A 17,513-nucleotide genomic window follows, 5' to 3' on the forward strand; every position below is an offset into this window, starting at 1 on the left:
GGCACAACGTGACACGACGGGAGGGCAATGACCGTTATGGTTGTCGTGGTTCGTCTGCGCCCCCGCAAGACAGAATAAGGACACATACGTGAGAATTATAGGTGCACATTTGGGCCAGGCCTAATGGGTTGCCCCGAAGCACGGTATATGCATGGCATGACCAAAATAATTTAGTGTCGGCTTGGCCCGGTCTGATACATCGGGTTGGGCTTGTACCGAGGTCACGACCCATGGATGGGCACGAGCACGACCCGTTTAAGATAGACACAAAATGACTCTTATATTTGTTAAAACGAAACTTCATTTTGTACTTCCATGTATTTAAAAATGCAAAGCTAGAGTTTGTACTAGTTATATGTTTTTCTTTTGTAGCTTTGAATTAGAGGATGTGATATAATTTTACTTTTCCTATAAACATTAGACAATAATTGAACTTAAAAACTCTATCTTGAGTTGGTTGTACTCTTTTTCCCTTCTGCCAAAGGGGTTTTAACGAGGCAATCATTGCACAACTATGGTAACTTAATAGAGACATTAATTTATCTTTTGATTAAATTTGTTTGTCTTATGTTTTATTATTATTCATTAATTTTGGTTTTAATTTTGGACTATTGTGTGAATTTTGGGCTCTGATGTAAATTTTGAGCTATAAATGGAATTTCGGGCTTTTTATAAATTCGATGCACCCAAAATAATGATGCACCTAAAATAAAACCCGACACATTTAAACAATTACGTGTCGGGACGTGGGCTGATGGCTAAGGCTATGGGCCGGCACGACCTAACCCATAATAATTACGAGTCGACCTAACTCGAAATTCAAACACGTCGTACCTTTTCAGGCTTGAGCCGAGCCGGACTGAGACGACCCGAATATACACCTATAGCGAGAATGGACGAACGAGTTTGAAAGGGTAGGGAATCTTTTACAAAGTTTTAACTGGTTTTAGGTGGGTGTAGTTAGCTAATGTACTAATTATTAAATGTGAGGTTAGTTAACAATTAGCTGAAGGTGTTCGGAATTCCATAGCTAATTTTAGATGCTAACTCTTAGTTCCAGGCATTTCGAATAGGAACTATGTTAAAAAGAATCTTAATTATACTTTTGATCAAACTTAAAATAACTTAATCTATAGTATCTCAATTTGTTTTTATTTGACGTTAGATAGTTCAAATTCACATACAAACGGTAAATAAAAAAAATCAGAGGGAGTACTATTCTAGACTATATTTTTTTAGTGCAGAAGAGTATGGAATAAATTTGGACCCCAGAAATCTGGACAGGGCATTGGGTGCCGGACCCACTGAAAAACATCCTTCCCTAAATTTCTTATCCAGACAATTTATTCGTATAATAATTTAAAAGAAAAGCTACAGAAAAGCTCGGTGATAGACTGATAGTGGTAGGCGGTGTACTACTCAACCATACCCTGGGCCCACTACACAGGTAGTGCTAGTGTTGTAAGCTCCCTTCGGACAATTTCACGGGTCCACGACAGTGCCGGATAGAATCGGTCCACCACTCCCCGTACCCCGAACTACCTGACCTGAGAGAGAGACCGTGCCTCCCTCGCCGCCGCCGCCGCAGCATCCCTAGTCGGAGAAGATGGCTGAGAAGCCGGCAGGTCCCACCCCGAGGACGAGGATCCGAGGCGGTCTCGCGGCCTCAGCTCCCTCCTCCAGGTCTCCCTTCCCTTGATCTGCATTTGCACCGCCGTTTCGTTTGAATCTTTTTGAACTCGCTCCAGCTGTTCGTTTCGCATTCTCTGATGCAGGAGGCTGTCTTCCGTATCTTTCACCGCGGCCCCGAGCAAGATCAAGAAGGTGCGGTTCCACTCATGCCTTTCGAAATACCTGCAACTTTGCTCTGGTCTTTTTAGCTTTTGGGATCAGTTGTTTGTTTTGTTGGGTAGTAAGTGGGGTTCCTGTGATCGATGTTTAAATCTTTTTTTGTTTGTTTCGTCTTTCGTGTACCAGTAGTGTCATAGAAGCTGGTGTGACTGGGCACGGGACACTGCATTAATGAAGTAGAGCGGGGAATATCTTTTAATAGTGAACATTGGCGGTTACCAGAAATGCACCATGCTACTGTGGAGTACTAAACATCTCTATGTGCAGGTTCCTGACCCTCCAAAGGCCGTGAGGCCATCAAGAGCCACACCTGCCAAGAAGCGGCCACAAGTGGATCAAGCTCAGAAGCGGAGAGAAGAGGTCGCTGCTCTGCAGGAGCAGCTTAGTGGCCTGCAAAGTAAGTTGCATGAAAAAGATGAAGCTCTAAGATCCGCAGAGAACTTGATCGGCCGAGTTACTGCGGCGAATGAAGCAGTTGATGGGTTGAGGAGCCAGCTCTCCGAGAAGGAATTGCTGATTGAATCTACTGGTTCAGAGCTGCACGGTGCAAAGGTGAATTAAGATGTGGTCAATACCTTTTGTAGTGGATTACATTCATTGAATACACTTTTTCTTTGTAATTCCACGCGAGAAAGATCACATTATTGTTAGAGAAAATTGATATCTTGCTGTACAGGTGTAGTTTTTTTTGTTTTAGGGTAATATTAATCAATTGTGATTTTCTTTTGGTATCATTCACTGTTGTTGATAATACTTTGCAGCCCAATTAAGGGCTAATTCAAATGGTTATATAGAAAATAGCGTCATTAGATATGCATCACTTTTTATAAACCTGGGATGATCCCACTAGTTAGTCCATCTTTGTATTATCATTTCATGATTGATGTTGAACTGTACTGGACAAAGGAACTCCAGGTGCTATACTTTGAGGCTTTAACTATACTTTTTTCTTCTTCTCGAAAGCGAAGGAGAACTGCGCCCCATTATATATTAAGCAGAAAAAAGGGGTGGTCTTAAGAAGACCAATACAAGAGGCCTCCCTATGGAGGCCAGTAGCAAGCATACATAAAAAAATCCATCAAAATAGGACAGCTACCAAAGGAAACCAAAAGGCCCTCCTTAATTCTCAGCTAATGGTGCTGCCAAATGGAAAAGGCCCTTGGCACCGACAATCTCCCATTTTTTTCTTTCCTCATCAGCAGCTCTAAGACTCATGATAACATTAGGGCTGCAACCATCAAAGACACATTTATTTCTATGGTTCCACAAAATCCAGGCTCCCAGGATGATAAGGGAGTCAAGTCCTTTTTTGGTGAGTCCGTTAACAACAGCCCCCACCTCTTCCCACCAACCCAGATATGAGCCAATATCCGGTTGTGGAGCAAGAGAATGCAGACCAAATTTCCTTAGTAGCAGATACCATAATTCCCTCGAGAAAGAACAGGTAACAAGGAGATGGTCTAAAGTTTCATCCTCTTGATCACAAAGGGGGCACTTCTCAGGAAGCTCTACCTATACTGTTGCATGGCATTCACTGTTGTTATTCCATGGTTCAGCGAATCCATATTCAAGCACGAAAGGGGGGCCAACTTCATAATTCTACACTTCCTGCAGTTTTTCCCCAAATTATTGTATTGCTAATAGGTGATCCTGTTATTTATGTTTGAAACGTTTTCTGTCCATTGTGATATATTTGATCCTTCGACTTTTATACTGTTTGTGCCATGCTATAGATTGCTGGCATCATGTGGAATCACCTCCTGCAACCTTTATTTATGCGACATAACTAAAGGTGTTCTCTTATCACATACTTGATAGCAAAACCGTAGTAACTTGCTGTGCAACTTCCGTTTTTTTTTTGCAGATCATGCTAGCAGAGAAGCAGGCGGCACTGGAGAAGTTAGAGTGGGAGGCAAATGTGTCGAGTACAAAGGTGGAAGAGCTCCAAGCTGATGTAGCTTCTATGGATACTGAAGTTTCTGCTCTGATGAAGCTGTTCAGGAAAATAACAGAGAGTGACAGAGCCCCTCCACCCAGGGATAGAAATGACGATTTGTCTTTGGAATGCGAGCCAGTTCACCTTGATGTAAGTCGACCTTTTTTTTTTGGCCTTGCTGAAGTTCCGTTTCAGCCTTTAGGATAACAGTGTTTCGTTCTTGTACTGCTAGCATACTCTAACCAGCGAAAGCATGCATATATCCATGTCTTCTTCTTTCCGAATTCTTACGTGGTGCCCCTTTTGACATGTGGTAGGACACGTTAGACGACATTGACCTTGAGAAGATGGAGAAGGAGATGTCAGCCTACGTCTCGGCTTTGTCTGCCGCGAAGGAGAACCCTACAGACGAGTTCATGAGAGCAGTCGCCGATGCAAGATTAAGACTTCAAGCCGTTGTACTCTGACCAAGACTAGAGCGTTGCGTTGTACTGTGTAACCAACAGGAGCAAGCAAGTCGATAGTACGTTTGCTAATCGCTGTGTTTTGCCGGTGGCCCCCCTCAGGGCCTTTTCTGTGTTCTTTCTCCTACCTTGCATCTGATCGGCGGCCGCTAGTGACAGTGAGCTAGCTTGATGTAACCTGTAACGCTATGAACCGTGGTGTACCTGACTGAACCTCCGTAATAGTAGATGGTATCGTGTACGGTGTACCTTTTTTTTAGCAACAAGATGGTGCGGCCTGTCTTGACGGCTGAAAGTTCTTGTTTTGTTGTTTAGCAACAAGATAATTCACTATCTTGCTTTTCTGTTTGTTTGTTACCCCATAAACCGAATCAGGAATTTCAAGGATCATTTGATTCCAGTTCTGCGGAATTACCCAATTTTGTCAAAGTTTTAATATAAATACAACTGGTCATTGCATTTTGTTAGATCAAATATCATGGGGATTTTTTTTTTGAAAGGGTTAGTTCATGGACCTAGTAACATACACTGTTTGCTATCCAAAGATATGCTCACTGAAAACATACCTCACTGAAAGATATCAGTTCTTATGGTGTGCTATAATTTTGCATGTAAATATGATGGCCTTTCCTCCAGCGAACTGCTTTGGATAGCGTACCTCAATGCTATTTCCATCCAATTTTATCAAGCCACACGCCCACACACCTTGTATATACATGCGAGCCAGCGCGCTCAAACCGTAGGTGCCAATCGCCAAAGATAGCCACGCCACCTCCGTCACTCCCGCCACCCGTGTATCAGTAACTGACCCGCGGTCACCGCCTTCGCGCTACGGCGTCATGGTCGCACGCCCGCAGCTTCCCTTTTCCCTTCCCAGTCGATAGAAGCCGCGTTCCACCATGGCCCCCGCCCCCGTACTTGCCGGCATTCTGCTCGCCCTCGTCGCAATGGCTGTCGCCGTCCACGCACACGCGCCAGCCCACTCCCCGGAGGCGTCCGAGTCAACGTCGCCGTCGGAGGCACCCGCCGGGGCACCTGATGATGCCAGGGAGATGGAGACCCCGTGGATGTCCCCCGCCGAGGCCCCGGCGCCCTACGGCGAAAACGCCGCGCCCGCGGCTTCCCCGGAGGAAGAAGGCGCGCCCGCCATGGCACCGGGCTTCGACGCTAACGGACCTGCCGCAGCCTCGCCGGAGGAAGAAGACGCCACCGCCATGGCACCGGACTACGACGCCAACGGACCTGCCGCAGCCTCGCCGGAGGAAGAAGACGCGCCCGCCATGGCACCGGACTACGATGCTAACGGACCTGCCGCAGCCTCGCCGGAGGTAGAAGCGCCGACGATGGCGCCGGACCTGTCTCCCTCCGCGAGCGAGTCGCCGGAGGAAGCGCCGACGATGGCGCCGGACCTCTCTCCCTCCGCCAGCGAGGCGCCGGAGGAAGAAGCGCCCACGATGGCGCCGGACCACTCTCCCTCCGCGAGCGAGGCGCCGGAGGATGAAGCGCCCACGATGGCGCCGGACCTCTCTCCCGTCGCGAGCGAGTCGCCGGAGGAAACCCCAGCGGGAGCCCCAGAATTCGAGGGCGCCTCTATCGCCGCTCCCCCACTGGATTACGTGCCCACCATGGCGCCGGCATTTGCTCCCTTCGGGATCAGCGAGTCGCCGGAGGAGTCTGAGGCCCCAGCCGGCGCCCCGGAGGAGGAGGAAGCCGAGGCCGAGGCCGAGAGCCCATCCTCCGAGACAGCCGCCGCCCCGCTCTCCGAAGACTACGGCGTGTTAGAAGAGGAGGTCGTAGTACTCTCGCCCGACGGGTCGGCCGCGGTCAGCAGCGAACCGGAAACCGAGGAGAGCCCGGCCAAGGAGACTCCCGCGGCCGCGGAGGCTCCAGGCCCCTCATCCGACGGCGAGGACAGCGGCGCGAGCACGGGCGCCCCGTGTCGCAGCCTCGTGTCTGCCGTCGTCGTCGCGGTCATGTGCGCCGTTGCTGCTTTCTGAGGTGCCGCCTGCGCGATCGATGAGGCACCAGACCCCGCGGTGGAGATAGGGGACGGATCGCAGGGCATACATGCATGCGCGCGGCGAGCGATGTAAACGATGCATGTCGTGGAGGGGGGATAGCAATCAGTGGTATTCTTTCAATACTTCCTCCCAATCGGACCATGTTTGCTCTGCAGACTGCAGGCATCGTGCATTCAGGTACTGATTTGCCCCAAAAGGATGCACGTAAATGATCGGGTCATTCGAACCTCGAGCATGGATGGATGAATATATGGGGAAAAAAAAAGCTATGCCACATTCGGTTCAGTTCAACACACGTTTTTTTTACAGTCCGATCGAGCATTGCTAGCCGCATCTGGCGAGAGGATCTGTGTTTTCATTCCATTGTTTTACGTTTGACGTCATTTCATTTCGTTGTTTTTCTTCTGCGAATTTCCATTTCTTTGTTTCATCCTCAAGAGACCTTTTGGACATGTTTGAAACAGCCTTAGGGATCGTTTGGGAGAAAAGAGATTCAAAGGACTAACATCCCTTTGCTACTCAATCACCTTCAATCCACTTGCTTCCAAACAAGTTTTTATTGGAATCTAGATTTAAAATACTGGTTGAAACCTGCGAGAAATTGTCTGGTTTTGTGTTCCCGGCTTGGCCCATGAACGATTTTTCCAGTCGTTTTTAAAGTTTCGTTCAAAATTTTAAAACTTGAAAAAGTTATAAAATACAAAAATATGATAAAAAAAACTACATTCTTTTATGAGCAATCCGATATATCCCATATTATTTTTAATAAAGAAATAATCAGCATTTTCGGTAAAAACAACTAATTTCGCTGAAAACACGCCCCCGACAGTTTTCGAATTTCTCGACCGGTTTGCAAACTCAAACGTGATTTTCCCGAGGAAAACAAATATCGGTCGAGATTACTGGTTTCTCGGTCCAGAAAATGGAAACATTTTTTTTTCTGAATTTGAAATTTAAAATTGATCGAAAATTTTGATTTCTGCGGAAACCGATCGATTTTTCATTTTCGCTGGTCTCCGGGAAATTATACCAAAACAGTTTGGTTAACCCTAATTGAGATACACTTCAGTTTAAATCTAGCTTTTTTTAAAAAAAAAACTAGATTCACAGGGTGTGTTTAGTTGAGAAGTGAAGAAGAATAGAGCGGCTTTATTCTTATTTTTCGGGTGTTTGGTTTCCAATAAAATATGATAGAGCGGCTCCTTGAGACTCCATGTGAAAATCAATTATAAATAGTTGGAATGCTTCCGCTCCATCAAAACAACCGGATGCTAGCGCTCTCCCGGACACGTGCGCTCTTCTCTTTTTCCTCCCCTTTACTCATATAGCTCTTCAACCAAACAAAAAATGGAGCGACTATGTTCTGCTTGCAAAACGTAGAATAGAACGTCTACATTCTCAAAAACTAGAATGAAGCTGCTCTACTCTAGTTGACCCTTGTCGGCGTTTCGACCCCGGGGGTCCCTGGACCGACGAGTAAATTGTCGCTGCGTGTCTCAGCCCAGATGGGTCGGCGCGAGACGGAACACAAGGGGGGAAAACGATAAGGGGAACCGCGACTCGTGTTGTCCTGCGCCCAGGGCGGATGCGCTTGCAGTAGGGGGTTACAAGCGTTCGTGAGAGAGAGAGAGCCTGCTCGTCAGCCCGTCCTCCCGCGCAGCCACCTTTTTTCGTACGAGGGCCCTGGACCTTCCTTTTATAGACGTAAGGAGAGGGCCCAGGTGTACAATGGGGGGTGTAGCAGTGTGCTAACGTGTCCGACAGAGAGGAGCCAGAGTCCTATGTACATGCCGACGTGGTTGTCGGAGAGGTGTTGGTGCCCTGTTCATGTGATGTCGTGGTCGTCGGAGGAGCGCTTAAACCCTGTAGAAGCACAGCTGTCGGGGCTGTCGGGACCTTGCTGACGTCTCCTTGCTTCCGTAGGGGGCTTGAGAACCACCGTCGTCACGGAGCACGCGGGGTGCCATCATTACTTGTTTTACCGGGGCGAGCCAGATGGGACGCCGGTCTTGTTCCCCGTAGCCTGAGCTAGCTAGGGGTAGGGTAATGATGTACCCCCCTGCGACGTGGTCGACCCGAGCCCAAGGTCGGGCGAGGCGGAGGCTCCTCCGAGGTCGAGGCTGAGTCCGAGCCCTGGGGTCGGGCGAGGCGGAGACCGTTGTCCAAGGTCGAGGTTGAGTCCGAGCCCTGGGGTCGGGCGAGGCAGAGACCGTCGTCCGAGGTCGAGGTTGAGTCCGAGCCCTGGGGTCGGGCGAGGCGGAGACCGTCGTCTGGGATTGAGGCTGAGTTCGAGCCCTGGGGTCGGGCGAGGCGGAGACCGTCGTCCGAGGTCGAGGTTGAGTCCGAGCCCTGGGGTCGGGCGAGGCGGAGACCGTCGTCTGGGATTGAGGCTGAGTTTGAGCCCTGGGGTCGGGCGAGGCGGAGACCGTCGTCCGAGGTCGAGGTTGAGTCCGAGCCCTGAGGTCGGGCGAGGCGGAGACCGTCGTCCGAGGTCGAGGTTGAGTCCGAGCCCTGGGGTCGGGCGAGGCGGAGACCGTCGTCTGGGGTCGAGGCTGAGTCCGAGCCCTGGGGTCGGGCGAGGCGGAGCTTCCTATGGCGCCCGAGGCTGGACTTGGCCACTGTCAGCTTCACCCTGGCGGGTGGCACAGCAGTCGGAGTAGCGCAGGCGGCGCTGTTTTCCTGTCATGTCAGTCAGTGGAGGGGCAAAGTGACTGCGGTCACTTCAGCCCTGTCGACTGAGGAGCGCGCGTCAGGATAAGGTGTCAGGCAATCCTTGCATTGAATGCTCCTGTGATGCGGTCGGTTGGCGTGGCGATCTGGCCAAGGTTGCTTCACTGCGAAGCCTGCCCGAGTTGGGCCTCGGGCGAGTCAAAGGTGTGCCCGTTACTTGAGGATGCCCTCGGGCGAGTCGTGAATCTGCCTTGGTCTACTGTTCCTGCCCGAGGCTAGGCTCGGGCGAGGCGAGATCATGTCCCTTGAGTGGACGGAGCCTTTGACCTGAATTGCGCCCATCAGGCCTTTGTAGCTTTGTGCTGATGGTGGTTACCAGCCGAGTTTAGGAGTCTTGGGGGTACCCCTAATTATGGTCCCCAACAGTAGCCCCCGAGCCTCAAAGGGAGTGTTGGTACTCGCTTGGAGGCTTTGTCGCACTTTTTGCAAGGGGACCGGCCTTTCTCGGTCACACTTCGTTCCGGTGGGTGCGCGCGAGCGCACTCGCCGGGTGTAGCCCCCGAGGCCTCGGAGGAGTGGTTTGACTCCTTCGAGGTCTTAATGCCTTTCGTGATGCCTCGGCCGGTCTGGTTGTTCCCTCATGCGATCTGATCATAGTCCGGGTGCATGGTCAGGTTCCGAGTTCTCGGGCTGGTATGTTGACGCTGTCAACGGTTTGGCCGGAGCTGGGTTCGCGAGAGCAGCCCCCGAGCCTCTGCACAGGGTGAGAGGACGGTCAGGGACTGACTTGGCTTTTTTCATATGCCCCTTCGTCGCCTTTCCGCAAGGAGGAGGGGGGAAAGCGCCATGTTGCCCTCGGAGGGCGCCGAACATGGTGTCTCCAGTGAGTTGCTAACGGGTGATCCAAGTGGATGCCCGTGCCCCGTTCGATAAGGGTCGGCTAGTGGCCCAGAGGCGCGCTCCAAAAGTACCTGCAGATGATTTGCTGGACCCGGTCCCGTTTGATAGGGTCCGGGGCTCGATGCGTCCCTCCGATGGGATTCCGTTACAGAATCGCTCCTGCTAGTCTCGGAAATGTCCTAGGGTACCTCGGGAGCATAGCCCGAGCCTTGGTTATGTATCGAACGTACCCAGAGCCATCCCTCACTCTGCATGCTCTGGGGCGACTGTCGAACCCTTCGGGGGCCAGCCTACGAACCCCTGATCAGTAGTGGGCGCGGAGCCCGAGTGGCCTGAGGTGGCTGTCGAACCCTTCCGAGGGGCCAACCTTCGAACCTCTGACCAGTAGTGGGCGCGGAGCCCGAGTGCTCTGAGGCGGCTGTCGAACCCTTCCAAGGGGCCAGCCTTCGAACCTCTGATCAGTAGGAGGGCTCGGGGCCCACTTCCTTCGCAGAGAAGGATCCCTTTCGGAGTATCCCCTTTCTCGGTCCCTGTAGCAAGAGAGAGAAAGGGGAAGAGGAAAAGGATACGAAATTGAACGACGTGGCACACCTTTTTTTGATGCGATCATTATGGCGGAGGTGAAGCGTCGCCCGCTTCGCCTGCCAAAGGTATCACCTGCCCTGCCGCGGAGTTAATGCGAGTGGTTCGCGGAGCAGCCGTTGTGCATGCGCGAGCCGTTCGAGGAATGGAACACGGGCGCGTCATCTTCACGCCGTGGGAGAGGGCTCTCCTGCTGCTCCAGGAGGGGACGTGAGCCTGCAGACGATTTGACCGCCGCTTCTGCCCGCCTGCTGCCGCCATTACTGTCGGCCCACTTCTGGCCATATCGACTGTCGTGCCTTCTCCCGTGGCTGACTGACCCGTGACCGGCGTGTTTGGCTGGCACTGCTGGTCCACGCGCAGGGTTGCCTCGAATTGCGGCACCGGTTCCGCAATCGAGAAGGCGCGGCGCTGGTGCCAGTGGTGCTGCAGTTTTTCGCACGTAGTAACCGACGCGTCGGTTACATGACGTGTGGGCCTGGGACTCCATGCTGGACGCGTCGAAGTCGAAAGGGTGCATCCCCATGGCGCGGTTGCATGCTGCCTGCATGGCGGTCCGCCCTTTCACCCGCTGGTTTAGGCGAAGACGGAGGAATGCTTGTAACCGCTGGGCGGTTACATGCTTCGTGCGCGACGGTTTGGCTTCTTCTGTCCTGGGCCAGCTTGCATGTCATGTGGGACCCAGGCCCTGTGTCGTAGGGGGAGGATCTTTGAGCGCGTTGGTGAAGACTTAGCCCGCGACGCCTGAGAACGCGAGTGGGGTGAGTTGCCTTTAAAAAGGGAAAGGCTCCCTGGGTGCCAGTCACGCCTCCGCATTCTCTTCATGCATTGCGCCCTTCCACCTTCCGAGCCCCCGGATGGGGTGCCCCAGCATCGCCTTGCTCTTGCTGCCGTTGGAGGAGCGCGATCTCGTGGAGATCGGTACCTTTCAGCCATCGCTCGGCTTCAAGGATTTTCATCGTGCAGCCCGGCTGCATTCCCCCACCAATGGGCAGTTTGGTGGGGAGAAGCGAGCCGGGCTATGGCCTCCGCCCCGCCCTCAGCTTCAAGGATTTTCGTCATCCAGGCTGAGGCGGAGGAGCGCACCGAGTGGGGGGTTGCCTCCGCATGGGCTGGCGTCCCGCTTCTTCCTTCCGCATCTGGGGTGGAAACCATCCTCCAGCTCTGCGGAGGAGGCGTCCTCCAGCCATGCTGGGGAAGGCGAACTGCTGCTGCCCAGCCAGGGTGCAGCATTCCGTCCTCCGTCCGGGCGACGGCAGCCAACCGCACCAGGGGGTCTCACAACACGTCGTACGCCGCGAGGGCGGTACTCGTGTTCTGGGACGGTCCCATCCTCGTTTTCGTGGCGAGGACGGGAGTGAGGACCTGCCGGTGCGCTTTGGGGCGGCCGGCGCTCGCTGGTGCGGTGTTGGTGGGCAGGTGGAGGTCCTTTTGCTCGGGTCGTCATCCGAGGCCGGGCCTGATTCCGCCGAAGGCGGAGACGATGCTGAGGATGTTGTTGCTCCCCCTATTGATGTCTGAACCTGTGGGAACAGTTTGTATGTAGTGTGCGTATGTTTTTTGCGGCCGCCGAGGCCCAAACATGTCATTGTCGTGTTATAAAGCTGCGTTTCTTTTCCTATTGTTTCGAGTATCAGGACTTGCTTATCGGTAGCAGAATCGTTTATCCGAGCGTGAGTTACTTATCGCGGAAGGTGATGAGTGAGGTATCCGTATCCCGGAGGCGTAGGAGTCCCTCGGCTCGGTCGACCTTCGCCGCTTACGTGTACTCTTGCTCGTCCGTGGGATTCTGTTATCGATATAGTCGAGAAGGCACGAAAAATCGTTTCGGCAGAAAAGTTTTCGAGCGTTAAGACTTGTTCGGTTAGCAGGATCGCTTATCCGAGCGTGAGTTACTTATCGTAGAAGGTGATGAGTGAGGTATCCGTATCCCGGAGGCGTAGGAGTCCCTCGGCTCGGTCGGCCTTGCCGCTTACGTGTACTCCATCGTTTTCAGGATCCCACTATCGACGTAGTCGAAAATCACGAAAGATGTTCTGGTCGAAAGACTTTTTCCGAGGAAAATTTTGACGCAGAGGGGGTTCCCCCTTCTAGCCCCCGAGGGAGGGTCAGGCTTTGCCGAGGCAAGGCTGACCCTTCCTTGATGGTTAGACTTTACTTGTGTATGTAAACAAGGTATATGAACGACTTGAAAACATCTTAAGGGTAGAAGCAACGTAGATGTCGGATGTTCCAAGCGTTGCTGTAGACCTCGTCTTGACTTTTGGCCAGCTTGTATGTTCCGGGCTTCAAAGTCTTGGCGATGATGATTGGCCCTTCCCAGGGAGGCTTGAGCTTTTGGCGCCCTCGGGTGTCTTGTCATAGCCGAAGCACCAAGTCGCCCACCTGGAGGTCTCGGGACCGAACCCCTCGGGCGTGGTAGCGTCGCAGGGACTGCTGATACCGCGCCGAGTGTAGTAAGGCCATGTCCCGAGCCTCTTCGAGCTGGTCCAGTGAGTCTTCTCGGTTGGTCTGGTTTCTTCGGGCGTCGTATGCCCTCGTCTTCGGAGAGCCGTATTCTAAGTCTGTGGGCAAGATAGCCTCGGCCCCATAGACTAGAAAAAATGGCGTGAAGCCCGTGGCTCGGCTTGGCGTCGTCCTCAGACTCCAGACCACCGAGGGGAGTTCCTTCATCCACCGCCTGCCGAACTTGTTGAGGTCGTTGTAGATTCTTGGCTTGAGTCTCTATAGAATCATGCTGTTGGCACGCTCTACCTACCCATTCATCATGGGGTGAGCTACGGCGGCCCAGTCCACCCAGATGTGGTGGTCCTCGCAGAAGTCTAGGAACTTCCTGCCAGTGAACTGGGTGCCGTTGTCGGTGATGATGGAGTTTGGGACTCCAAAGCGATGGATGATGTTGGTGAAGAACGCCACCGCCTGTTCGGACCTGATGCTGTTTAGGGGTCGGACCTCAATCCACTTGGAGAATTTGTCGATAGCGACCAGCAGGTGCGTGAAGCCCCCGGGTGCCTTTTGCAAGGGACCGACGAGGTCCAGACCCCACATAGCAAACGACCAGGTGATGGGTATTGTTTGCAAAGCCTGAGCGGGCAGGTGGGTCTGCCTTGCGTAGAATTGACATCCTTGGCAGGTGCGTACAATCCTAGTGGCGTCAGCCACCGCGGTTGGCCAGTAGAAACCTTATCAGAAGGTGTTTCCAACGAGGGCTCGAGGCGCTGCGTGGTGACCGCAAGCCCCCGAGTATATTTCTTGCAATAACTCCTGACCTTCGACGATGGATATGCATTGCTGGAGGATGCCTGAGGGGCTGCGGTGGTAGAGCTCCTTTCCGTCACCCAGCAAGACGAACGGCTTGGCGCACCGCGCCAATCGTCGAGCCTCGGTTCCGTCGAGGGGTAGCTCTCCTCGGTGGAGATATTGTAGGTACAGGGTCTGCCAGTTTCGATTAGGCGGGACCCCATTCCGCTCCTCCTCGACGGGCAGTGCCTCACCCTCGACGGCCGAGGGTGCCTCGGGTTGAGCCGAGGGTGCATCGGGCTGAGCCGAAGGTGCCTCGGGCAGGGCCGAGGCCTTCTCGGGCTCGGGCATGTCGTCGGTCTTGACGGAGGGTTGATGTAGGTCTCGGGAGAAGACGTCCGGGGGGACCATTGTCCGCCCCGAGGCTATTTTAGCCAGCTCGTTCGCAGTCTCGTTGTAGCGTCGGGCGACGTGGTTGAGCTCGAGCCCGTAGAACTTGTCTTCCAGGCGCCGAACCTCGTCGCAATAGGCTTCCATCTTCGGGTCGCGGCAGTGGGAGTTCTTCATGACTTGGTCGATGACAAGCTGCGAGTCGCCACGAGCGTCGAGGCGCCGAACCCCTAGCTCGATGGCGATGCGCAACCCATTAACCAGAGCCTCGTACTCGGCCACGTTGTTGGACGCCGGGAAATGGAGGCGCAGCACGTAGCGGAGGTGCTTCCCGAGGGGTGAGATGAAGAGCAGGCCCGCGCCTGCTCCTATTTTCATCAGTGACCCGTCGAAAAACATGGTCCAGAGTTCCGGTTGGATCGGAGCTACTGGAAGCTAGGTGTCGACCCATTCTGCCACGAAATCCGCCAAGACTTGGGATTTGATGGCCTTCCGAGGGGCAAACGAGATTGTCTCGTCCATGATCTCCACCGCCCACTTTGCAATCCTACCCGAGGCCTCTCGGCACTGGATGATCTCCCCCAGGTGGAAGGATGACACCACAGTCATCGGATGAGACTTGAAGTAGTGTCGCAACTTTCGCCGCGTCAGAATTACCGCGTACAGTAGCTTCTGAATTTGCGGGTAGCGGATTTTGGTCTCGGACAGTACCTCACTGATGAAGTAGACCGGCCTCTAGACGAGCAATGCATGCCCTTCTTCTCGTCTCTCGACTATGATCGCGGCGCTGACCACCTGAGTGGTTGCGGCTACGTAGATCAGGAGAGCTTCTCCGGCAGCGGGGGGCACCAGGATGGGCGCGCTTGTAAGGAGCGCCTTCAAGTTTCCGAGGGCTTCCTCGGCCTCGAGGGTCCTAGTGAAGCGCTCGGTCTTCCTTAAGAGGCGGTACAGGGGTAGGCCTCTTTCGCCGAGGCGCGAGATGAAGCGGCTCAGAGCCGCAAGGCATCCCATGACCCTCTGTACTCCTTTCAAGTCCTTGATAGGCCCCATGTTAGTGATGGCCGCGATTTTCTCCGAGTTGGCCTCGATGCCCCGCTCAGAGACGATGAACCCCAGGAGCATGCCACGGGGGACTCCGAAGACACACTTCTCGGGATTGAGTTTTACGCCTTTCGCTTTGAGACACTTGAATGTTGTTTCAAGGTCGGAGAGGAGGTCAGAGGCTTTCCTCGTCTTGACTACGATGTCATCGACGTAAGCCTCGACCGTTCGGCCAATGTGCTGTCCGAACGTGGTTCATGCACCTTTGGTATGTCGCGCCTGCATTCCTTAAACCGAATGGCATAGTTGATAGTCGCCTAGAGGGGGGTGAATAGGGCGAAACTGAAATTTACAAATATAAACACAACTACAAGCCGGGTTAGCGTTAGAAATAATAACGAGTCCGCGAGAGAGGGTGCAAAACAAATTTCAAGCAAATAAGGGGTGTGACACAAGGATTTGTTTTACCGAGGTTCGGTTCTTGCAAACCTACTCCCCGTTGAGGTGGTCACAAAGACCGAGTCTCTTTCAACCCTTTCCCTCTCTCAAACGGTCCTTCCGACCGAGTGAGCTTCTCTTCTCAAATCAAAGCCGGGGAACAAAACTTCCCCGCAAGGGCCACCACACAATTGGTGCCTCTTGCCTTGATTACAATGGAGTTTTGATCACAAGAACAAGTGAGAAAGAAAAGAAGCAATCCAAGCGCAAGAGCTCAAAAGAACACGGCAAATCTCTCTCGCTAATCACTAAAGCCTTGTGTGGAATTGGAGAGGATTTGATCTCTTTGGTGTGTCTAGAATTGAATGCCTAGCTCTTGTAAGTGGTTGGGAAGTGGAAAACTTGGATACCATGAATGGTGGGTGGTTGGGGTATTTATAGCCCCAACCACCAAACTAGCCGTTTGGTGGGGCTGACTGTCGTATGGTGCACCGGACAGTCCGGTGTACACCGGACATGTCCGGTGCGCCAGCCACGTCACCAAAGCCGTTGGGTTCCGACCGTTGGAGCTCTGTCTTCTGGGCCCGCCTGGATGTCCGGTGGCGCACCGGACATGCACTGTAGATTGTCCGGTGCGCCAGAATGGGCGTGCCTGACCTCTGCGCGCGCAGCGCGCGCATTTAATGCGTCGCAGGTAGCCGTTGGCGCCGAAATAGCCGTTGGCCCGCTGTTACACCGGACAGTCCGGTGTACACCGGACAGTCCGGTGAATTATAGCGAAGCAGCCAAACTGAAATCCCGAGGCTGGCGAGTTCCTGAGGCCGCTCTCCCTTGGAGCACCGGACATGTCCGGTGTACACCGGACAGTCCGGTGAATTATAGCGATGTTGCCTCTGGAAATTCCCGAAGGTGACGAGTTTGAAGCTGGTGTCCTCTGGTGCACCGGACATGTCTGGTGGCACACCAGACAGTCCGGTGCGCCAGACCAGAGGTGCCTTCGGTTGTCCCTTTGCTCTTTTGTTGAACCCAATACTCGGTCTTTTTATTGGCTAAGTGTGAACCTTTGGCACCTGTATAACTTATACACTAGAGCAAACTAGTTAGTCCAATTATTTGTGTTGGGCAATTCAACCACCAAAATTAATTAGGGACTAGGTGTAAATGCTATTGAGATACAGTTGTAGCCCTTAAATGCTATTGAATCATCAATTCTTCTAAAGACAGTGACACCTACATCAGTAAAGAGACAGTTGTAGCCCATTTTGCATAATTGAGATACAGAAAGCAAATTGTAATCTAATAAATCTACGAGAAAAACATTGGAAATAGAATGGTCAGGAGATATAGCAATTTTACCCAATCCTCTGACCAAACCTTGGTTTCCATCCCCGAATGTGATAGCTCGTTGGGGATCTTGATTTTTCTCATAGGAGGAGAACATTTTCTTCTCCCCTGTCATGTGGTTTGTGCATCCGCTATCGATGATCCAACTTGAGCCTCCGGATGCATAAACCTACAAAACAAGTTTAGTTCTTGACTTTAGGTACCCAAACGGTTTTGGGTCCTTTGGCATTAGAAACAAGAACTTTGGGTACCCAAACACAAGTCTTGGAGCCCTTGTGTTTGCCCCCAACAAACTTGGCAACTACTTTGCCGGATTTGTTAGTCAAAACATAAGATGCATCAAAGGTTTTAAATGAAATGCTATGTTCATTTAATGCATTAGGAGTTTTCTTCTTAGGCAACTTAGCACGGGTTGGTTGCCTAGAACTAGATGTCTCACCCTTATACATAAAAGCATGGTTAGGGCCAGAGTGAGACTTCCTAGAGTGAATCCTCCTAATCTTGCTCTCGGGATAACCGACAGGGTACAAAATGTAACCCTCGTTATCCTGAGGCATGGGAGCCTTGCCCTTAACAAAATTAGATAATCTTTTAGGAGGGGCACTAAGTTTGACATTGTCTCCCCTTTGGAAGCCA

General features: G+C 52.5%; 1 protein-coding gene across 1 annotated transcript; it reads left to right on the forward strand.

The window, feature by feature from the left end:
* The first annotated feature begins 1,484 nt into the window (after positions 1-1,484).
* On the forward strand, positions 1,485-4,507 carry LOC100282915 (TMV-MP30 binding protein 2C). The gene is given in 5 exon segments (NM_001155821.1): positions 1,485-1,683; positions 1,776-1,824; positions 2,119-2,403; positions 3,716-3,937; positions 4,105-4,507. Coding segments are annotated over 5 exon segments (783 nt in total). The 5' UTR covers positions 1,485-1,606; the 3' UTR covers positions 4,255-4,507.
* The last annotated feature ends 13,006 nt before the right edge of the window (positions 4,508-17,513 follow it).

The sequence above is a fragment of the Zea mays genome, chromosome 7 (assembly GCF_902167145.1).
Source record: "Zea mays cultivar B73 chromosome 7, Zm-B73-REFERENCE-NAM-5.0, whole genome shotgun sequence".
NCBI classification, from domain to species: domain Eukaryota; kingdom Viridiplantae; phylum Streptophyta; class Magnoliopsida; order Poales; family Poaceae; genus Zea; species Zea mays.